Genomic DNA, 24,546 nt, shown 5'->3' on the forward strand with positions numbered 1-24,546 from the left:
GCAGAAAATTAGTTTCCAACTATTTTGATAATGGGTTCATTGTTTTGAGTCACTTTTAAAAAAACAAAACTCTCTGGTTTGCTTTCCTTAATCTTCTATGATTGGAGACTGAATATTTGGGGGGTTTTAGAGTGTTAGTTGGACAAAACAAGACAGTTAAAGACGTCATCTTGGACTCTGGGGAAATGTGATTGAAATCGTACTTTTCTTGAACCCTTATTAAACTGCATGATGACATTCAGTCAGGGGCTACCCAGTAATTCTGGGCCTGATTAAAAGTTTGATCAACGCCCTGGTATTTAATAAAGTAATCCTGGTGGATTCTTTTGAGGTGGTGTCACCCTAAAAGTGGCACCGCCTCGCACCCCACTTGTGACAGCAGTTACCCCAATCAACACTTAGTAAAAGTGTACAGTATGTTCATCACACAATCTAGTGATGAAGACAAAGCTGGCTGCAGTTCAAACAAAATGGACAAAAAGAAGAAACAAACAGATTTTATTAATATTCCTCAAAACAAATTTTTTACACAGACCATAAATATGACAGACCAACTACGAGTGAGCATGTGTTAGTTCATTTATTCTGTTAAAGCAAATTACTTCTTTGTACAGTGAAGTCGTTGAATGAATTGGTCTAAGCAGCAGGTAACAGGCTGCAGTCCTATCTAGACTACATCTAGATCAGAGCTTTACCGGTAGGAGGGGGTCGCTGATGACACGCGCCTGTTAACACAACAAAAGGTGTGAGCAGTGAATTTCTCCACTGCCACCTTGCCTTCTTGTCAGGGGGCGTACAGTGTCAGCGCAGCATCCATGGGCTGACTGCATTCACAAGCAAGCTGGGGAAGAGTGAGGCCCAGTCAGCGACCCCCGCCGGGTGCCCTAGCTGTCTGTTGAGGATGTCTATAAGGATGGAGAAGAGAGGCAGTGAACCAGGGAGACACGAGGGAGGAGAGAAAGTGTGTGTGTGTGTGTGTGGGGAGGGGTTTGGGTGGGTCAATGAGGGGTCACAGGGGAATGTCCATGAGTCTTTCTGGTTTTACTGCACATTCTCCATCATCTTGAGGAATTCTGGAACAGAAAAGAGAGACGGGACAGTGTTACTGAGATGGAAGGTTTCAGTTCCCACGATCATCGTCAACAGCAGCCATCCTGATTACCCCAACAAACTGCAAATCAACTGTATCCTACAGGTAGACCTTTTCATCTTCTCACGAGTGGTTCAACTAAAGCGGGTCTTTTCTTTTTCAGGTTGTTTCATTTGATTGTAAGATGAGGCTTAGAGGCTGCTATTCATGAATTCACAAAATATACGAAAATACAACCAAGTAGCCAACATCAAGGTCACTAAAACCTCACCATACCAGATATGCCATAGCACAAGAGAAAAAAAAATGTTATTTTTTTAAAATTAAATCGTAAGTTACTGTAAATTTTATTTTACTTTATTTATTATTTTATTCTAAAATACTTTATAGTGCCACAGACAGTCCCTAAGTCCTTAATTGGGATAATTAATAACTGGAAAAGTGACGTTTTTACATTGACCAAACACGTTCATCATCATCATCATGCACGTACCGTCAAAGTCCAGCATGCCGTCGGCGTTCTTGTCTCCATCCTTCATCAGCTCATCAATCTCGTCCTCTGAGATGGCCTCGCCGGTGCTGCGGATGATGAGTGCGAACTCCTCTCTGTCGATGTAGCCGTCGCCGTTCCTGCACAAAAGACAGAAATGTGTGGGATGGTAAACATAAACAAACAATTACATAAGAGAATAAAACCCTGCCTGCACACAGGATACTAAGTGAACCACGTTTTATACGGTTAACATACTTGTCGAACACACGGAAGCACTCTGCCAACTCCTCCTCGCTCTTGCCGGCCTGGTCCTCCTTTAGCAGCCTCACCATCATGACCAAGAACTCCTCGAAGTCGATGGTACCGCTACCTGAGGGTAATAAAGAAGCCACATAACTGATTAACAATGACCAGAGGCCCAATGTCCTGCGCTCCTTGCGGGACACGGCAGTGCGGTCGTCTTTGCGCACGATTTTACGCATGAACACGGGAGTTAAGTGAGTCCCGAGCTCTTTAATGTATGTATAACATGTATAATAAAAAGCAAAACCAAGAAGAAAATTATCTGTTTAGAAAACAAAGTCATGATTTAGGATCATACCATCGCCTAATAACAGAAGGTTTGGGTTCCAAACAATGTTAGATACACTTTGTTTATTTGAGCTGATGTGGAATAAAGTGTCGGAGTCGTGTATTGCTTGTGCGTAAAAGCACTCATTGCGCACAATAGGAGTACTGTGTTGCTGTCAGAGATACACTGTATAAGTCGTTGCTCACCGTCCTCATCGACCTCCTCGATGATCTCATCCAACTCCTCTCTTGTTGGGTTCTGGCCCAGCATCCTCATCACGGTACCCAACTCCTTGGTGCTGATATCACCGCCACCGTCGGTGTCGAACATGTCGAAGGCGGCCTTGAACTCTGGAGAAATCCGAAATGAAAGAATGAGGTTCGTTACTCAAAAACGGGCCTAATTTGAATTCCCTACTTTCCTAAACGTTTTACTCGTGAGCAGTAATTCATTGCAGTAGGACGTTTACGCTGTATGAAAAAAATCTTGTGCATTTGTAGTAAGGGTAACACATTCTATCACCACTGTGGCGCTGTGCTAATCATCCTTTGCACGTTTAAATTCACGTAGTACTGGGACTGATTCCACGCAGAGGATCTAAAATTGTCTGCCTTTTCTAAAGGAGCTCATTCTGTTTTCTCAGAAAAACAATAGGAGGTGGAATTAAATGACTCATTTCAACTTTATATTTAGAGGTGTGATGCTTGTAAACAACAAGGCCGCTTATCACTTTATTAGTAATCTTTTACATTCCTGGTTCCTGGGCAAAGTAACGACATTACTGAAGTAACGCGTTACTGTAGTTACTGTACTCACCAGCCAGCATTTCCTCGCTCAGGTAGGAGCGGGCCTCTTGTTGTGCGTCAGTCTGGAAGAAAACAGGGGCCACTGTCACTTCATCATTCACTGCAGGCTTCATTTAGGCTTCATTGATCATTCCAGTTAAAACCCTGAGGATTAAGCCCAGCCCCGAGGCCACGCTGTCACATGATGGCGACAGTAGCGATTTCCATGCCATAACGCTGCCCCTTTGATTCATTTTAAAAAGCATATTACTAAAAACACTGCAAATGTTTAAGATAGCATCCACGTCTTTTAGTCCAAACTATAATGATACCGCGGGGGAGTAAAAATACCATTACGCACAGTAGCTACAGACGATACATTTTAGGAATATCACAGGAAATAGTCTCGATATATTATTGTATTTTTTCGTTACTGTGCGATTAGTGTTTGTGATAATAACATGCTTTCATAAGTCATGTGTTGCAGATGCAGTGACTGCGTCTCAAAAGGATTCCTGAGCTTTGGTAAAAATTAGTCCGGCTATTTCAGGCTCAACACATTAGGCTCGCTGTATATGGCCAGCAGACATCCAATCCCGGGAATTTGTCGCCTAAGCAGAATCCGCACCTTCCCAGCTGACACCCCAATTAGCTCCCCGTGTTAACTTTTTAATCAGTAATATCTGCAATAGATAACATATTAAAATATGAATCTCGCACTAATTAGGAATTCTTTTACTAACTAACTAAAAATACAATTTTAGGGTTAGGGTTAGAATAAAGATAAAAACAAGTCAAATTTAGCATTTTCAAGGGAAGCCAACTGATAAACATCTGAACCTTATCAACAGAAGGAAACATGCCTCTTAACAACTCAGTCCACTGATTTTTAGACTTCCACATGCCTTCATTAGCCTACTCAATCACTACTCCTCCAATTCACAGGCTCCTATTGTGGGTTAACAGGCCTAACTATTGGCTGGCTGACCGACCAACTTGGAATAGTTTAACGGGTCATTTGCACAATTGATTGATCTTACCATGTTTGTGGATTAGCTTTTCCCCCCCAAATATCCAAGGAAAAAGGAAAAGCCCAAAGGAGTGGTCAATCCGTGTGCACCCCAACAGAGAGACTAGACGTCAAGTGAAGGTTCAGACACACTTTAAACGGGACAGCCAGGTCCCGCCCCCTGCCTCTCACAGGCCTCCAGATTTAGTATCCTGAACTTTTAGGGTTCTGGGGCCACAGCAAGCCAATCACACTTTGGAGAGGAAAGCTCTTGTTTCTTGAAGTTGCAGGGTTAAGAATGTAAGAGAGGTAAACCCGGAGTTTTTAGCACTTTTGTGATCTAGGTCAAGGTAGAAAATTCTACAAGAAGGAATGGAGATGCAAAGTGAATAATGCACAGAAAAAATGCAAAAGATGCAGAGAATATTACACTGTGTCTGTCACCTGGTTTGTTAAAACTGTGATATCAGAGGTAGGATGTAAGAAAGAGCTGTGTAAAAGAATTCATACTGAAAAGCAAAATACACTTTAAAAGAAATCCAACTAATGCATTAGGTTACTCCCTAGAAATGGCCCCATAGCAGCTTTCAGTGGTGGTGAACTCCTAAAATAACGAAACTAAAATGTAACTAAAATTCAAAAAGAAATAACAATAAAACTATAGATCTTGCAGCTCGTCAGTGCGCACTGTTGATTTCTATCTAGGCCTTGTAAATATAAGTGGAGCCAAAGATTTTAAAGTACGTTATGGGTTTTGTGATGATGGGGTTTAAATCTGGGCGTGAAACTCAAAACCGCTAGAGAAAAATGCTGTGGGGCTGGACCCCATCTCAACCAACCCCCACCCCCTTTGCCTCCACTCCTTTATCCGTGCCCTGAATAGCAGGCAGATTTTAGGCTGAGAGACGACAGGGACGCGAGGCAAGCACCCACACATCCCGATGCCGGTTGCCTGATAAACAAAACCTGATGCTCCTTATATGGTGGGCGGTTCCTGAAGGGAGGGCCTTGAGTTGAGAGACAGGAGAGACAGGAGAGGAGGATAGGATGCTGAGGAGGGGAGCAGCCATGAAGAAAGGGGAGGGATGTTGCTTTTGAGAAATGGTGGGGGGCTTGCAGGCTATAAACCCAGACGGAGACCAGCAGGGCTAATGAACTCATCTGCTCTGTGACTGCCTCTAGCCTCTAATGACTGCTCGGCTTCACCTCTCACACTGGGGATGAGCCACTGGGGGCATTGATTTCCGTGCTGGGAGACCACTGCGTGAAGATCAAAGATAATGACAGTTCTCTAGTGTTGAATAAGACAGGGAGGTTGGTATACGGCACTGTCTATGCAATTAGAGGTATTTCTAGTTTGAAGTTGGGACTGGAATAGTGAGATAAGACCAGTTGCAGTGTGTGTGTAAAGGGAGGATGTTGTTGGTGGTGTTGAAAGGGCATGTGCTTGTGTGTGTATGATGTGTGGTCGTGCGTGTGTGTGTATGATGTGTGGTCGTGCGTGTGTGTGTGTTTCTGAGAATCGTAAGGCCAGACAGACAGCGGTAATCTAGTCCCAGAAGCCACGGAAAGATTAAGAAAAGAATGAAACAGACAAAAATCAGGCGAGACAAGACGTGTCTGGCATGCATGGCAGAATAATTTGCAAAGATGAACAAGGAGAAAGTGGATTTATTCAGAAAGCACATAACAGGGTAGAGAAGATATTTAGTCTTGAGGAGGAGGAGGAGGAGGATGGTGGGGGTTAAAGTAGGTGGTGTAGCATTTCTGGAGAAACAGCAGCTGCCAAGGGGACAGCTGGGTGTCCTGCTCAAAAAGGCGACCAGGGGAAGCGCCTTCGTCTTAAAAGGTTTGAACGGATATTTATAGATATCCTCACAGAGCCCCTGGGTTTCATGTGAGAAGGGAGAGGGGAGTGTGGGTTAAGGTATTTCACTTGTATCCATTTTGACCAAGGAATGTAGAGCTGGTCTCATTACTGGACGTTCTCCATCATCTTCAGAAACTCTGGAGAGAGAAAGACAGGGCAACAGTCAATTACTCAACCCACCACCGAAACATCCGACTGATCAATGAAGGACTGAAAAGAAGAACAAATTAGTCAGCTCACATGCTCAGCAGCACAGTGTGTAGCCAAAGCCTGTACGTGAGGTTTGCATTAAATAATCTTAATCAACCAAACAAAAATGTATTTACAGAGACTGATGTAAAGGAATAGTTCGGCATTTTGGGAAATATGCTTATTTGCTCACCAAGAGTTGGATGAGAAATTGATACCACTGCAGGCATACACATAGCCTGGCCCTGTCCATATGTCACTACCTGCCTACCAGCACCTCTAATGCTCACTAACTAACACGTTATATCTTATTTGTTTAATTCGTACAAAAGCCCAAGTGCCAAAAACTAGACATTTTACAGGGTTTATGTGCCTTTATGTTAAGCTAAGCTAACTGGCAGCTGGCTCCAGCTTCATATTGTACAGACAGATTTGAGAGCTGTATAGATCTTCTCATTTAACTCCCAAAAAGAAAGTGAATAAGTATGTTAACCAAAATGTCAAACTATTCCTTTGAACATGCGAGTCCATTACAGACAATGCCTTTCATGATCAAATCAGACATGCACTTTACTGTGACCTTCTGCTCAATATACAGCTGACACTGCCTCCCTCATATAAAAATATTTTCTTTTGCTGTACATTATGAAAGACAAGGCGTGGTCCACAGGAGTGAAGAAATTCTTCTCGCTCTATACGTAGCTTGATCTTACCATCAAAATCAATCTTTCCATCTTTGTTTGAGTCCGATTCCCCAAACATCTCATCAATATCTTCCTCTACGACTGGTTCTCCAGTGAGATGGAGGATTTCTCCAAACTCCTCCCGGTCAATGAAACCATCTCCGTTCCTGTGGATAAAAAGCAATATTAAATTCAAATCTCTCGCCTCCCTGCTCTCTTATACCTACACACTGCGGATACTCATTAAAAAGTCTGCTTTATTTTTAAAGTTTAGGCCAATACTTCTATATTCTATAGCAGCCATAACTGTGGTCTGAGTCCAACGATACAGTTTTTTTGAGGATTCTTTTACACGAATGCATAACATAAACAAACATTTTCCCTTAAATTTAATTATTAAAGAATTGTTGCCAATACATGTACTAAGCGGGACATTTTGCAGATTAAAAATGTCAATCTGGCAATTTTCTTGTGATCAGCCTGCGTATATGTGTTGACCCAGATGATTTATTGGTCGGGTTCTAGTCTAAACTGTAGAATCAGTCCAGGCTCGCCAATGAGAAAAAAAACAATGTCATTTTGGACAAGTTGCTATGGTGAACATGTTAGCAAACAGTTGATTATTTACACATCCATCAGATATGGACCAACATTAGGATTCATTTTGAGTTGTGTTTCTGGCCACTTGGCAAATGTCAGTCCAATATTCACTCTCCTTTTAGCTCTGTTTTGGTCTCCATAAACTCTTGATTAAAATATGTAGCTCTTCTGCAGCTAAATGTTCCACAGTGTTCGACGGATTGTCACTAACTATCTGTCATTTGATGCTGGGTAGGTAGTGTACAGTGGGTTTATCTGAGCTTTTTCGCTAAAAAACAGCTGCCTGCTGTGGCTGGACAAAACTGATGAGAGGGGAGTGTGTGGGCCAGAAAACCAAAACAATGAGCTGAAAGACGTTAAACTGCTATGTAGAGCTGAGGAGAACTATAAAGTTGGTCATAAATCTTTTTGGTTTCTTCACTAGCAGTGACCCTTTTCACATTACACATTGATCCACTGTTAATATAAAAATATTAATTAGTGCAGCTTTAAAGCGGCTGTAATAGATACTTTTGTAATAATGTATCAAATGACAATGTGAAAACAATGTGACAATGTGAACGGGGAGGGTCGTAGTGATGAACCTACAGAAAGTTCTCACCTGAATCTGCAGCTCCACTTGGCTTTACAGAGCTTTATAGTGAGTTTGAGCTCGTTGTTTAGCTGTCCGGCCCACAATCTTACTGTTTTGGTTCCCTCTCACCGCTCTCATAGTGCCGTTTTCGGCCGCAGCAGGCAGCTGTTTTCAGAGAAAAAGCTGTAAAAAGCCACTGTACACTACCTGCTCAGCAGCAGACAGACACAGTTAGAGACTAGCTGGTGAACATAGTGCCAGATTTGTGAATAAGCAACTGTTTGCTAACAAGTTCGCCATATTAACTTAAAGGGTGATGATATGTCAGTGTTGTGTTCACAACTTGTTTCCGCTGCCCCCAAGTGGCCAGAAATATCAGTTATTGCAGGTTTGAGGAGCAGCATTACTTTTGTTTACTACAACTTTTACATGTAACATGTATCGCTTTTGTTCCCTAAATTAAAAATCAAGAGAAACTGGTTTGTCCTCTCCCTAAATTTGTAATTGTAACAAATATCCAACAATGGTGAGAGTGGATCAGTACAAAACTGAAATGTTTACAGTGCCCAGAATATTTTGAGAAAAATGCATTTTTCTTTTGCTTGTCAATAACTGTTGGACAATTGGATGTGCAGACTGTACAGACTGTGGGTGCAGTATCACAGAAGATTTATAAATAAAGTTGCCTTGTTGATACACGTATGCTCTATTATCCATATATAATGACTGAGTTCTACAAAGTGTTTAATGATTCTGCAGGCCATAAAAATGTAACCTAATTCTATAGTATTCTAATTTATAAGCTTTTCAATTTAGCCACAGCACAACATGAATCTTGACATGTGGTGTTTGCATTTGTCTTTCTGATAGTATTGGGTGTCATACTTGTCAAAAATACGGAAGCATTCTGAAAGCTCTTCTTCACTCTTTCCAGCCTGGTCCTCCTTTAACTGTTGCACCATCATGACCAAGAACTCCTCGAAGTCGATGGTGCCGCTACCTGAGGAGCGGGGAGGTGAATAAGTGAGGAGGGAGAGGGCAGGAACAAAGTGAAAGGTGAGGTGACAGGAAGAAGGCTACACATGCAGTGCAACCCAATCCAATGTTTGTTTGTTTTAAAAAAAAATCATCTATATCATCAATTCATGATATTTATTGCATTCTAGCAAGTAGTTTGAAATTAAGTGCGGTTTCTTATTTCTTGACACTTTCCTGTCTTGTCTCCTTCCTTCCTAATTTTCTATTTATTATTACTGTATTTACTATTCCCCAAATGGCCTTTGCTAACCCTTAGTTAAAGGGGCACTCCACAGATTTTACACATGCATGTCCGTTTACTCATCACGAGGAATCCTATTCAGCATTTTGAAGTCTGAAAATAACCCTGATGATGTCATCAGGGTTAGTTTGAGTAAGGCTTGAGACTTCAAATATTTGACAGAGTTATAAACTGGCGGGATGGAAGTTGCAAGATGAGGGCATTTTAACAGGCAGGTAGGGTTTAATGAAAAATGTACCTTTTCACTAGGATTGTGGCATGGCAACCTGAATGTCCAGAACAAGAAAAAAACTGGGTAACATTGTTAAGGTGGCCGGCTAGATCATCAGCAAGCAGCAGTCCTCCTTGTTAGACATCTTTTATCACCAGGTCAGAGGTCCAGGGTTTCCAGGGCAAAGTGCAATAGATTTACATTTTCCTTTGTCCCTAGTGCAATAAACATGCTTAACTTGCACAAAAGGTAATTTTAACTTGCACCTATGCACTTTTTGCTCACACTTAGCACCGTGGCACTTTATCTTATCCAATCCTATAAAAATACATCTTTTTCTAGATTTTATTGCTGTACTGTCATTGTTTATCTGTGCTCTGCTGCAAGCCGAATTTCCCCCAGCGGGACAATAAAGAACTGAACTGAAATGAAAATGCTATTGATTTGCTTTGTGGGAATTGTAAGATCCAAACGTTTTTGGAGCTTGATTCATACCGGTGACTAAAAGTCAGGATATTTCAGCCTCTGCTGATTCAATTTTCATCGTTCTTTTCCAAATCTGTCTCTCACAAGTCCCCCAGCTTTATGGAAGTAAATACAAAATTGCTGGAGTACCTCCTTAATGTGTAAGAGTCACACAAAACATAGCCTTTTCTTATGGCTTCCCTGTTGTTGAGGCCACAGTGAGTAGAGAATTTAGTAATTCTGCCTCTTCTGTATGGAGATAAGCACTCAAAAGAAAGCTAAAGAACCAGGGAACAAAAAAAAATGTAAGCAAGCAGCTGGATCCCATCAATCATCAATAAATGTCTATGCATTAGGTTGCAAGATCTGTTCTCCTTTTTCTATTTGTTGATCACACAATGATCTCACCGTCCTCATCGACCTCCTCAATGATGGCATCCAACTCCTCCCTTGATGGGTTCTGGCCCAGCATCCTCATCACGGTACCCAACTCCTTGGTGCTGATGTCACCGCCACCGTCGGTGTCGAACATGTCGAAGGCGGCCTTGAACTCTGCACGAGAGAAGGAAATAGTTCAAATTCGGACAAGTCAAAACTGGCAAAACAAAATCAAGGAGAAAAATCCTTTCTGGATCTTGTCTTTGAATTATACATTTTGGAAGGTTATAATAGCTCAGAATGACTCATTTACTGTGGTCTGACAAAGTGGATTAATGCAGAATGCAAAGGGCCTAAGGGAACAAAAATCAGTTAACTGGTGCAATTTCCAAGAAGAATTTTCATAAAACCATTTCCAGCTGCTCATTCAGTACAAATGTCTTGCCATTTATTCATAGAACCAGAGTCAATCTGAATCTTTACAAACAGCAGGAAGCTCAGGTGAAAATCAGTGGAGGAACCTCATCAAGTGTAATCCACTTATGGATTCCTGTAGTGAAGAGCTACAGACCTGCAATCATCTCCTCGGTCAGGAAGGAGCGGGCATCACTTTGTGCGTCAGTGGGCTTAAGAGAAGTGAATCAAAAAAGGGTGGGAAGGGCAGTGGTGAAAAGAGAGGTGGACAGAGAGAGAGAAGTTATCATTCCTGTCAGCTGTATGAACCTGCAGTTGCATAATGTTGCCAGTGAACATGTATGGTCATTACCAGAACAGGATGTAAGGAGTCAAAGAGAATAATAGCATCTTCAACAGCTCTCAACCACTCTCACACACAGTTGCACACTAGCATCACATATGCTGACATAAGAAATGATTTGTCATTTTTCATGTCTATCAGCCCCCTGGGATTTGGCAAACTGTCAGTCTGCTCAGTAACTTATTAGTCCATTCCTGTACTGTAGATTATTGGGGACCACTTTTGGAGCCATACTAAAGTGTTTCAGACTTTTTAAGTGTTTTGCTATGTTGCAGGCAGCCATTGGTTTCACTATGAAAATTAAGTTGCAAGTCAAGTTGAATCTTGTTTGACTTAGGTAGTAATCTATCACAATTAAACATCATATCTGCTTTTAAATTGCATGACAGGGTTGGCATCATTATTGTATCAATGTATTGTTGTGATAGATTACCTATTTCAAGGAGATTTCTAGTTTTTACAAATACATTTTCATACTGATTAAAATGAATGGAAATCAACATTTGTCTTGCAGGACTAGCTTGAAAAATCTAAACATCTAAAAAATACAGTATACTTTGGGCAATCATTAGTGGTTATATACAGTATCTTGAGTTGTACTAAATATGTGCTAAAACATATATTTTTGCATGTTTTAGTGGGATAAAACATGCAAAAATACTCATATGATCCTTCACTGGCACGCTCTGGTCACTCTATCTCCTTGTAGTTAAGCCTTGTTTCGCCATCGAGCCAGAGAAAACTAAAAGAGAAACCTAAAGCCAGAGACAGAACTATCATTGACAAAGTGACAGCCAAGGACTGGAAATAGCCTTATGTCAGGTAAGAAGTCATTTTTAATCCTCTGCCAGCTGTCTGCACTTGTTAATGACGCGTCTTAAAGGGGAACACCACTCATATAAGACTTTTTTTTATGAGGAAGATGTGGGAGATGGCAGAATGTTGGGGTTTTATGCAGAAACTGGTTTTAATCTCTGCTGTTCCAGTCTGATCCAACGTTTCTCCTTCCCACTGGTGGTTGTTCTCCCAGTCTTACCATCTTTCCAGTTTGTTCATACATCCAGACTTTATGCCTGATGACATCACAAGTTTACATTGCACTGTAGGTCATACATGCAATGGGAATCTTTCTTGACAGTGCTAGCTTCTTGTTTTTAATCTAGTTCATAATGCAAGAAAGTTCAATTCGAAACAGCAAGAACCACCATCAGTGCTTGTCCCAAGCATTTTTTTCAATTTTCTAAAAGGACTGTTGTTGAGAAATGTTGACTAGAGATTATCAAAGCATAGCAAAAAGTAACAAAAGAATACTTGAATTGAGCGGTATTCCCCTTTAATTGTTATATAGACCCCTGTTCTGTGCTAGTTCAGGAGGACAGTAAATTATTTTCCATCTATCCCTGTTTCGTTGACAGAACCTCATCAGTATTGTAACATATGGATGTTCACACTCATTAGTTTACTTTAAAGCTATTTTTAAGGTGAGACTTGGGAGAGGATTTGAGGGGGATTTTCTCAAGGTGAATGTTAGGACACTCAGAAAAGGCCACACGTCTTCTCACTTTACTCAGCTGTGTACTTTCGATTTTTAGAATTGCTCCCTCCAACCTAAATATTAATCATATTGAGTTTAGTTACAAAGTGATGGAACACAAAAACAGAGTAAAATCACATCAGTCTGTAAACAAACAGCAAAGAGGAGTTACAAAAGTTGAACATGTAAACAGAAGTTTCCAACAGCAGGTTACCAGTCTCTAGCAAACATCATAAAAACATAATCAGCCAAAGTATTTGCCCCAAATTATTTTCCCAAAAATTTCAGGAATTCCAAGAGATAAAACATCACTTGTAAAGAAATCCAGCTGATAACCCAGCTGTGCTGAAGATGAGGACTTGCTGGGTGACTGTAGGTGAGCAGAAGAAGTTTTTACTTCGGATAATAATCTCCATCTTCTGTTATTTGGCTTTCATCCTCATCAGTTGAAAACAAAAGTAAATCCTCAAAGATTCATTAAAACTAAATTTCCTTCTCTTTGTGGTTTCCTTTTTACCTTCTTCTCAGTTTCTTACCATGGCGGCCGGCTGTGTTGAACAACAGACAGCAGTAAAAACGACAGACGTCTGGCAAAGAAAGTCTCGCTACTACACAGTTCAGGTTGCGCTGTTACTCCCCTCCATAAGTACCCTCTCATCCCAGTACACTTTTACTGAAAATGATCGGGATTGGGCAAGAGGCCCCCTCCTCAGACAAGAGACAGCCAATCAAATCCAACTTTAGTTTGTGTCCTCTTACAATCTCCTGATGGACAACCCCTTGTGTGGCACACTCTGTAATCTCCCATATTTAGATAACAGACAAGCTCAGTGACATTTATTAAAAAAAAAAAAAAAAAAAAAAAAAAAACAACAACGCAGGCATCAGGCAGCTGGAGGTTATTTTGGCCAAGGATCAGCTGAGCATCTCAGTGCAGATGGACACTTGATTTCACATACTGTACAGGAACCAGAGTGCACGCACGCTCACACACGTCACATGCACACTCACGCACACACAAACACACAGATTAACACCTCCCTGCATACACAGATTCTCTACCCCTTTCACAGTGTCCGTTAACCCATCTGTCCACCTGTCTCCCTGTCCTTACTGCCGCTGACATGTCCTTGCACTTATGACATCTGTAACTTAAGAGGTATGCAAAGGGACTTGAGATCTCACACAGCTGTAACCCATCTTTAACTATTTTAGCTATTGGTTTCTCACTCCATCAACAAGTAAACAAACAAATCGAGTCGATGAACAAGTAGAGGGGGTGCGGCTAGCTCAGACATGTATAACAGACGCTGTAAACGTTTTTAGACAGCAGAGACTACAGCAAAAATTTGAAAGAAATTACTTTAGAAGAGAGCTTTGGTGAATTTTATGGATATGGACAAAACCAAGTTACGATGACTTACTACCCCTGTAATTTTACATGGGAGTTGTAGTTTTTTTCTGTGCTCACAAAATCGTCATTTAACTTTGTTAAAATCAGGTTGGAGGTTTTAATAAAAACTTCTAGAATATGTCTTAGAATATGGACAGTAAACCCAGGAACACGCTTTATTTTTTTCAGAAAGAAATGTTGAGTGAGAGATTGCACTGAGTTACAGAAGCTAGTGGAACAGAGGCTGGTCTGGACCTGATGTCATGACATCCACTCTCTATTATATTGCACACAGTGTCATCCTGAGGGGAACATAAATGGCTGTACCAAAGTTCATGGCAATCCATATCAAGTAGTTGTTGAGATATTTCAGTTTGAACCAAAGTGGTAGACGGACATTGACATTCCTAGAGCCATCTGAACAAAGAACGAGGAGTTTTATTTGTCTGATAGATGAAATCTAATATGCACAAGGATTCCTTTCCACTTAAGACCACCAAGTCAGCTGACAGATGAGTCAATCCAGGAGTCTCTGCTGATCTTGGTGTACACTGGAATTTTAAGCAGTAAGGCTCTACAGTCTATCAATTCTTTCACTGGAAATCTATTTATGCCAGGAGTACTGTCTCATTGGCATGGAAACAAGAGCAGCTGTGATAGCTCTAACTTCCTCTTATACGAGGCCTCTCTAGGCCTCTTATCTTGACATCAAAGAGCATGCACACAAGATATTCAATTAATAAGAGACAATGCTCATTATTAAAAGAAAAGCAACAGAAAAAAAGACAAACAGATTGGAGGCAGGGAGGCTTTTCCAGCAGCTAGGAGAATGAAAAGGAAATGAAGCTTCACCAGAATGTGAAGTGAAAATTAGGTGATCACCAAGTTAGGATACATCCTCTGGGGACCATCAATGTCTGTAAAAAAAATTCATGGCAATCCATTTAATAGTAGAGTTATTTCAGTCTGGACCAAGGTGGTGGACTGACCGACTGACTGACTGGCCAACATTTCCGTTCCTAGAGCCATGCTGCTACTGTAGCTAAAAAACAGTCGAAAACTCTTCACAGCATGGTCTGTGGCTATTTGGACATTGTCTCTGGAAAGTCAAGTTGATATTGAGTTTCAAATGTAATTTTTTATTGTTGTGAGCACCACAAACAAAATTGTATTCACCTTCTTTGATTAAGTGATACTGTTTCCACGGCTTCACTAACAACGTTTCACTGGCCAAAGTTCTGGATCCTACATTTGAGCAACATTTGCAGGGACTTGAAATAAGACATATCTTTTTCAAGCTTTTGGCACACCTTCTTCAAATAAACACTCAACGTGTCAGCATCACGCTCAGGGGTGAACTTAGTCACATGTAAGCCCTATAACTGATTGACACTGTGAGTGTTTTTTCCACTAACATTTGCCTGCACAGCCGCTTGTTCAGATAATGATATTACTTTTGGCTGATTGCTTGCCTGCTGCAAGCCACCCCACACTTTTGTGGTGAAAGAATGGTTAATTGCATATATAGCCAAGCTAGCAGCGCTCTATAGTGAGTTTCTGTTATCTCAACTATTGTCCTATTGTATGGATTGCTATAAAATTTTGTATAGACATTCATGGTCCCTAGACAATTCCTACTGACTTCGGTGATCCCCTACCTCTTCCTCTAGCGCCACTAGCAGGTTGACATTTTCGCTTCAGAGTGAAATTTCTCAACTATTGGATGGATTGAAAAGAAATTTATTGGACGTCCATGGCTCCCTCAGGATGAACTGTATACACTTTTACGATTCCCGGATTTTTCATCTATGGCCATCATCAGGTCAAAATGTTTGTCAAATACTTTGGTTTATGACCATATTCCTGCTAAACTAATGACATTCCCAACAGCCTCAGCTGTCCTTTGTGTTCAGTGCTAATCAGCAAATGTTAGCATGCTAACACGCTAAACTACAACAAGTCCTCCAAATGAAATGACAAAATTCATTGGTGGCCATACCCTCTAGAATGACAAATATGTGTTTTCTGATCTGACGCCACTATTGTCAGGACAACATTGTTTTGTGCCCTCCAAAGCTGTACTTACTGTTAGAAAAGTAAATCAGTTGTTTGATCTGACAACACTGTGGTTAAGGTTTGGTTAGGTTTAAACACAAAAACTACTTGGTTAGGTTTAGGGAAAGATCCAGGTTTGGGTTAAAATTACTACTTCATTAAGGTTGGGGGACCTTTGACAAGGTTTAAAGAAACCAATGTTGGCTCTTGGTAGGAAACAGGAAATGAACAGCGGTCTCCTGTGTTAAATTAATAAAATTCAGTGCCCCATATCGCTATTTTCCAAGCTACTGTAGCTCTCATATATCGCGAGACCCGTGTGAGCACGGAGTAGGTTTAGAAAAAGGCATTATTTTGTCCCCCACCAGCTTTCCGCCAGCACTCCTTCTGATTGGCTAGTACTCCTTGCTTCCGTTGGTTAGTTTGGTTAAAGTTAGGGATAGCCAGTGAGAGGCAGAGTAGGGGCAGGACTTGGTGGAAAGCTGGTGGGGGGGAAAATAACGCTGGAAAAACAATAGGCGTGTACTGAAAATATTGGCCTAGCTTCTTCTTAGCCGAAGTCCAATAGTTGGTGGTGTGTGACATAGTGCCATAAAGTGTTACGGACTTCTCGCAGAAGTTACATAGTGCAAGGACAGGCGTTTGGGGTGCTGTGTGGGAATGAAAAACAGTTGCATAATGTTGCTTTAAATAAAATTGCGTAAAGTTAATTAAATCTATTTCAGAAACCTATTCCTCTTTTCAGGCATGGTAGCAACAATAGGCAATTACAAAAGTATTCTGTTTCTGTACTCTCTGAATGGAGCACGCAGGAATGCCCTTCCTCTGACCATTTCAGTTTGGTCATCTGCTCTTACAGATAAACCCAAAATGACTCAAAGATGAAGTTAAACTCTAATCAGTCAATAGGAGAATACAAATGAAAGCAGCAGTGTGCTTCACATGCTCTCAGCATTTATTTATTTTTTTGCAGATTTTGATCCAATCACCTTCAAATGACACACCTACATCGACTTAATTTACCTTCCCCCTCTCCCCCTCCTTCTCCCCTCCTTTGTCCCATTATATCCATCAAATTCCACACCTTTTCTCCACTCTTTTATTCCCTAGACAACACTCCTCTCCACCACTATTCTCCATGTTTTGATCTGCACCATCTCCTCTTTCCATCTTAACTTCCTCTCACCCTCCTCACTCATCACCCCTGCCTTCCTCTGAGGGCCACAGTGCGAGTTCAGCTTCCATGCTGTCCAACTTATGTCACCGCCTTCACTGAGTGCCTGTTTGGTGCCTGACTGACAGCACCAGCTGATGTTCTCCCCATCTCAAGATTTTTCAGAAGTGCTCCCCCTCTAGTTGGGTGAGAGAAAAAGGTGTGGAAGGGTAAGACGTTTTTTCTTTGCAGAGGAATAACGAAAGCACGTGAGGAAATTGCTTGTCCTCTTTTTTTAAAAATAATTTTTCTTTCTCTCTTTCGTTCTTCATTTCCTTCCACCTTTTTCTCTTCTACCTCATTCTATTCCTGGACATTCCCTGGGGGAGCAGCTGAACCCTCTAGACAAACGCACCCTATATAAGGGTGGAGGTATGCCATCACTCCTCCCCCTCCAGCCCTCTATCCCGATCCCTCCCTCGCTTCTCTTATGCCTCTCTCTGCCCCCTTTCCTCGCTGTCTCTTCTAGCTGGCCACTCTCCTCTATGCCTCTCCAGCAATCATGTCACTTCTTATGTCCTTTTCCCCCAATGCAGTGTTGTGCAGGAGCAGTACAAAAATATAAACACTTCTACAAAAAAAAAAATCACTAACAAAAAACATTTTAAAGAGGCGTACAGTTTTTAATTTGTGTTAAGACTGCATTTTGGTGTTGATTAAATTCTCAATGGTCATTTTTGAGAGTATCATATTGTTTGTAAAATTGTAATTAAATGCAGGTGTTTCTGTGTCAGTTTGAACGTCTAGAGTAGGCTACTCAGATTACAGCTAAATTTGTTTACAATGTCAGATTTTTAGCTACGCTGGCAGTGTGGCTCTAGGATGGAAATTTTGGTCCAGACTTCACATCTGGCCATCATTGGATCAACATTTTTATTTGTCCAATGCTGTGGTTTATGACCAATGCCTGCAAAACTAATGACAATTCCCATCAGCCTCAGCTGTATTTTATTTGCTAACTAGCAAATGTTTGCATGCTAACTAAGATAGTGAACATGGTAAACATTACACCTGCTAAACATAGGCCTGTTAGCATTGTCAGTGAGTATTTCTGCATGCTGATGTGAGCAGTTAGCTCAAAGCACCACTGTGCCTATACAGCCTCACAGAGCAGCTAGCACATCTAAAAAGGTTTTTCAGCTGCTGCTGTTGCTAAGGGTGGCCCAACCAATTATTAGGTAATAATGACTAGGCAAAACCAGGATTTTAGAATTTTTTGCAAATTTATTTAAAAGAAAACACTGAAATATCTCATTGACATAAGTATTCAGACCCTTAACTCAGTACTTAGTTGAGCATCTTTGGCAGCAATTATAGCCTCGAGACGAGTCGACAAATTTGGACCGTCGGTGGACAGGCATTTTCACATCTCTCTTCAGATATGTTCGATTGGGTTCAAGTCCGGGCTCTGGCTCAAGGACGTTCACAGAGTTGTCCCATAGCCACTCCTGCGTTGTCTTGGCTGTGTGCTTTTGGTCATTGTCCTGTTGGAAGGTGAAGCTTCAGTCTGACGTCCTGAGAGCTCCTGACCAGTTTTCATTGAGGATATCTCTGTACTTTGCTCCGTTCAGCTTTCCCTCAACCCTGACCAGTCCCCGAGTCCCTGCTGCTGAAAAACACCCCCACAGCATGATGCTGCCACCACCATGCTTCACCGTTGGGATGGGATGGCGCAGGTGATGAGCAGTGCCTGGTTTCCTCCAGACATGACGCTTAGAATTGATGCCAAGCAGTTCAATCTTGTTTCTCACAGTCTGAGCGTTCTTTAGGTGCCCACTCCATGGGGTTTCCCTTCGACCTCATGGCTTGGTTTTTGCTCTGATACGCATCGTCAGCTGCGAGACCTTATAGAGACAGGTGTGTGCAATCAAATGACTTTACCACAGGTGGACTTAATTTCATGTTTCATAGCAAAGGGTCTGAATACTTTCGTCAAAGTGATATTTCAGTTTTTTCTTTTTAATAAATTTACAAAAGTGTCTAAAATCCTGGTTTCACTTTTTCATGATAGGGTATTAAGTGTAGATTAATGAGGGGGGGACATTTATTTAAACAATTTTAGCATAAGCCTGCAACATAACAAAATGTGTAAAAAGTGAAGAGGTCTGAATACTATTTTGAATGCACTAAATATATATACCTGAGTCAATGCAATTCAAGGAAGACTGCCCCTCTTCGTTTCTTAAGTGTAAGTGTAAAATAGAGTATATAATAATAATATAATATGTATATGTTTTGTCAGCGATTTATTCATTTTCTTGTAGACATAAAGGTCTGTAAATCTGATTTTGAAAATCATTTAAATTGGTTTTCTATATGGACTTTTTGTAGTATTGCTTCAAAATGTATACGCAGCATTCTAGATCTGGCATATATGAATTTGTGGTGTCTTGTAATCCAATGGGGACTGGGTATAGTTGTATGCATGACTCATTCCTTCATTCATTACCTGCACCAGTAGACTGCATGGATCTTTGGCCTAGAGATCAATAAATTAACTAATATAATTGCACTATTATGTCTCTTATATAAAATGTAGAAATTGCACCATGCAGCATAAATCCTGCCTCAGCTGTATGAAGTGCTGACCTCTGCACTGCAGTTACCAGTGTTTAACACCGGGAGTCAGTCTGCCCCTGTTGGTCACTTAGTCAAAAGATGATTTTCTTTCAGGAGTCAGAAGCACTTTCCAAAAAACTTTCTCTGTTGGAGGGTGGAAATCTCGTTTGTTGTTGAATGCGTTTCGGTTTATGGTTTCAGCCAGCAAGCTTGAAATGTAAGGTGGCAGCCACAGAAAAGTTTAATGCAACATGCGTAAAACCTAGTCTGTATGGTGGTGGTGTCTAACAGGGTGGGGAACATTCAGATGTGGGAAAGTTTCACCAACTCCAGACTTCATAACTTGAACAGAATAAGCTACAGTTTGTTTTTAAAGATGATTGGGTGTTTTTCTCTTTTGTTCCTTTCTTTGATCATTGACAATCAGTCATTGAGAATCATAGAAAGAGAAATGGATGGATGTGATAATGCTTCCCAGCCAGACTCAGGATCAAATACACATTGATCAAAGAGAAGTTCCACTTTATTCTGCAGGTGATTTATTCCCCTGCAGGAAAATGAGCCAAAACACAGCCTGTATGAAATGCCCTGGCTGATATCCCTGACAGTTGGCTGCTGCTGCGTCGGGCCAGTGTCCTGGCCAAAAGATACTTGTCACCGGGCATATGCCCACAGTATGCTCCGCCTACGCCGCTACTAGCAAAATACCAAAATACACTTTCTTCTTTTCTTTTCGGCTGTTCCCTTTCAGGGGTCGCCACAGCAAATCATGTGCCTCCATCTAACCCTGTCCTCTGCATCCTCTTCACTCGCACCAATTAACTTCATGTCCTCTCTCACTACATCCATAAATCTCCTCTTTGGTCTTCCTCTAGACCTCCTGCCTGGCAGCTCCAACCTCAGCATCCTTCTACCAATATATTCACAGTCTCTCCTCTGAACATGTCCAAACCACCTCCATCTGGCCTCTCTGACTTTATCTCCGAAACATCTAACATGAGCTGTCCCTCTGATGTCCTCATTCCTGATCCTGTCCGTCCTCGTCACTCCCAAAGAGAACCTCAGCATCTTAAGCTCTGCTGCCTCCAGCTCTGCCTCTTGTCTTTTCTTCAGTGCCGCTGTCTCTAAGCTGTCCAACATCGCTGGTCTCACCACCATCTTCAACACCTTTCCTTTCATTCTTGCTGATACTCTTTTATCACACAACACACCTGACACTTTTCTCCACCCGTTCCAACCTGCTTGCACTCGCCTCTTCACCTCTTTTCCACAGTCTCCATTGCTCTGAACCGCTGACCCTAAGTACTTAAAGTCCTGCACCTTCTTCACCTCTGCTCCCTGTAACCTCACCGTTCCACCTGGGTCCCTCTCATTGACACACATGTATTCTGTCTGACTGCGGCTGAACTTCACTCCTCTGTTTTCCAGCGCAGACCTCCATCTCTCTAGAACACTTTAACAGTCACAATTCCATAACATGCTGGTAAAGTAACCATTAGCAATCCCTTGGGGATGCTACAAGATATTACCATTATCAACAATGTAAGCAGTAGTCATGTAGCTTACTTTTCACATCACAGTGTTGACATAATGCCCATCCACCCCCTTTGTCCATAAGAGAGCATATGTCTGCATGTATCAAATTTACTCAAAATAGGAAGCGTCACGTTGATCTTTGTTCTCACTGGTATCTTTCTTTTACAGGAAGAGCTGCAGCAAGTAGCATATTTGTGGAATACCCAAAGTATCTGCCACAGCAGAAATGCAGTAGCTCCAAGCGGATGTCCAATTCTCATGTACACTGTCCCTCGTCTATTTGGAGGACAAGATCACCTGAAAGAGGTCTCTCAGGAAGCAGTGGAGGCTTGTAAACAAGAACGCCCACATGGCAGTAGAGTTTATGCAGTGCTGTGTCCTGCTCATCAGTGGAAGAGGTCCTTGCCTGCCCAAACTCTGAGACTGTTGTGGATCCACCTAGAAGGGATGAAACAAAGACTAAGGCCTGTTATTTGTCTAAGAAGAGGTTGTCCAACATTCAAGAAAGGTGCAACTCAGCATTTCAGAATCAGAATCAGAAATACTGATAACTCTTTGTTACAGTAGCTCGCCTTTACGTCAGTGCACACAGGAGAAAGTACTAGAAAACGATATGATACACTATAAACACTATAAAACAGGTCAGAAATAAATTAAGTATCAGGTCGGTATAAGTATAAGATAAACTAAGTGTCGAGTACCAAGTGGGTTTACTGGTTGATGGTGAAGTACAGTATAAAATACAATGTAACTAATTATGTAATAAATAATAGTAATAAGCAGAGGTGCATGTACTGTCGAGAGTAATTGAGGTATATAGTATCCGTAACAATAAATAAGAAAAACTAACATGGGAAAACTAATATTGCACGGGAGTAGTAAACAGAATATTGCACAATTGTTATTAATTATGGCGGAGATGTAATGCTCAATGTCCATATTAATGTATTTCCGTAGTAACAACATGCAGGTCAGTGCAATTACTAAAACTTGACAAAAAGAAGTTAAGAAAAAAAAACTACAGTAGTACAAATACAAATCCCCCCCCCCACACACACACACACAAAGGTATTGTATCCATTGCTCCAGCTTTAAAAAGGAACAGATAAGAGATAATAAAAAGCTGTGTGTATTTCTATAGTTATAAACATTAAGTACACTTCCAGCTCTCAAGCACAGACAGGTACTATATCGATCAACGTACTTGGTAAACATTACCCTGACAGATAAAACTTTGAAATGACGCCCAACAGTATCCTCAAAAAACAAAACAGCCAGATAAGTGCTGCATTACTGTTTACATATTTCACCTCCCACTTTCATTTTGTCAACCTGTTGTTCAAAAAATCTCATCCTCTTATTTTCAGGAGTGCATTCATTTCCCCAAAGTTAGCCCTCTAGTAGTAGTAGTCTTAGTTTAACTCCTCCTTTCCTTTTTCATGTTACAATGCTTTACCTCATGCATATATGTTGAATGGATCTTACAATACTTTTCATGGAGCCATCACCCCTTTTCATTGTATGGCTTGGTTCCGGAAAGATGAACTTGACCTAAGCTATGCTGAACTTACAGGAGCTTTTAGCGACCAGTAAACTGTCCATTTCAGTACGTAGTTCTGGGTAGGAAGTGTATGCCCATGGCAGTTCCAGAGCTGGCCCACAGGTATGCGCCACTGATCAGCGTGCCAATCTGTCTACTGGTGTGAACAGGACCTTAATCTTGTTTACACAGATAATATCTGACCCTGTGACAAACCTTAACATCCTCCGAGTCCTGCACCGTCCAGTCCTCTGATGTTCTGTTTCTCTCTCTCCTCTAGTGGTCAAAAAGTGCTTAACTCAGCTTCATCTTTAATTTTAGTGATTTAGGAGAAAACTAAAATTAATATTACCGCTCACCAGTACCACAGAGCCTTTGGAGCACCACTCAATGTAAAGCATAAATTAATCAATGGATGAACACTGAGTATCTATTCTATAACTAAATGAAATATTATTTTTGAATTCATTTTGATTTCCCAACTGTTTAGTAAAACTAAGGTTTGAAAATATATTTGAGGGCTAATGTTATTGTGGCTAGTGAATGGTAGCTAACATGCAAACTGTCACCTTCAGTCCAGCGGTCATCCACTCACTAGTCCAACACCAGACAATGGCATTCAGCTTCTAGAGTTATGTCCAGTACTTTGTGAGGACTGTCAGCATTTTCTCCAGTCTTGTGACCATCACCTGCATGGTGCTGGAGCGCTACTTGTATGTGTGCAATGCCATCTGTTACTTAGTCATCCTCACTCAGGTGTGCCTGCGACTAGCCCTGAACCTCATTTAGGTCTACTCCATCTCCGTCAGCACCGTAAACATGGTGTTGCTGCACATGGGGAGAGGGCAAAAGAAGCACATAACTCTCTCTAAAACCACAAACTGTTTGTGTATGGATTGAACAAACAAGTAGGTGTATTTTTGAACTTTGGAGAGAGCTTGGCTAGCTGTTTCTCTCTCTCAGCTAGTGGTCAAAAAGGCAGCTTTATCTTTTAATTTAGTGATTTAGGAGAAAACTATGGGATTTTTATTTCACATCCATGTTTGCAAACACATAATTGCTGTTAAAATGTCATCCTGCCTACTGGTTTTGATAAAGAAATGACATTTGAGAAACCGTGCCTGGGGTACACCTTTGATTATTCAAATGAAAATGAAAACTGGCCACAATGTTAATGTTTGCATTGAAAATTACATTGTTCAAATGAAATGGATTTTTATCTTCAGGTTAAGGTAGCACATTTCCTTTTTATATTTTAAGTTTGAAACCTTCTGGGTGTGGCTGGGTGTGCTCTATTGTATCTGTGACCACACCCAACAGTGATGTCATGGGGTCCTGGAGTACACTTGTACTTCACTGCAGCAAGGTGAGAAGTTAAAACGAACAAGTGGTGTTAAGTTACGCTTTAATTTTTAAATTTTACTGTCCCTTTGATCACATGATTAGTGTCAATTCAGTATGACTTTATTTGTGCTGTCAGCCGCGAGTCGCTGTTTTCTTTAACAGTAACCCATCACATTTTAAACATTAAAGGTCCAGTATGTAGGATTTAGTAACATCTAGCAGTGAAATTGCAGTTTGCAACCATTTGAATACCACTCGCATAACACTTCCGTTCCAAGGGTGTAGGAGGAACTACGGTGGCCACGAAACTCACGGAAAAATGCGAAAGGCCCTGTCTAAAGCCAGTGTTTGGTTTGTCTGTTCTGGGACCCGCTCCCTCTGTAGATATAAACGTCTTATTCTAAGGTGATGAAAACAG

The 24,546-nt window shown here is 41.2% G+C and overlaps 2 protein-coding genes across 2 annotated transcripts; both read right to left on the reverse strand.

The window, feature by feature from the left end:
- Positions 1-481: 481 nt before the first annotated feature.
- Positions 482-4,133, reverse strand: tnnc2.2 (troponin C2, fast skeletal type, tandem duplicate 2). Its single transcript, XM_044210602.1, has 6 exons — positions 3,980-4,133; positions 2,971-3,022; positions 2,361-2,504; positions 1,839-1,953; positions 1,584-1,720; positions 482-1,073 (listed from the first exon to the last, which is right to left on the reverse strand). The coding sequence occupies exons 1-6, from the start codon at positions 3,980-3,982 to the stop codon at positions 1,042-1,044; spliced, it is 483 nt and encodes a 160-aa protein (XP_044066537.1). The 5' UTR covers positions 3,983-4,133; the 3' UTR covers positions 482-1,041.
- Positions 4,134-5,601: 1,468 nt separating this feature from the next.
- LOC122882809 (troponin C, skeletal muscle) lies at positions 5,602-13,178 on the reverse strand. Its single transcript, XM_044210601.1, has 6 exons — positions 13,025-13,178; positions 10,769-10,823; positions 10,228-10,371; positions 8,750-8,864; positions 6,721-6,857; positions 5,602-5,955 (listed from the first exon to the last, which is right to left on the reverse strand). The coding sequence occupies exons 1-6, from the start codon at positions 13,025-13,027 to the stop codon at positions 5,924-5,926; spliced, it is 486 nt and encodes a 161-aa protein (XP_044066536.1). The 5' UTR covers positions 13,028-13,178; the 3' UTR covers positions 5,602-5,923.
- Between the last annotated feature and the right edge of the window lie 11,368 nt (positions 13,179-24,546).

The sequence above is a fragment of the Siniperca chuatsi genome, linkage group LG10 (assembly GCF_020085105.1).
Source record: "Siniperca chuatsi isolate FFG_IHB_CAS linkage group LG10, ASM2008510v1, whole genome shotgun sequence".
Taxonomy (NCBI): domain Eukaryota; kingdom Metazoa; phylum Chordata; class Actinopteri; order Centrarchiformes; family Sinipercidae; genus Siniperca; species Siniperca chuatsi.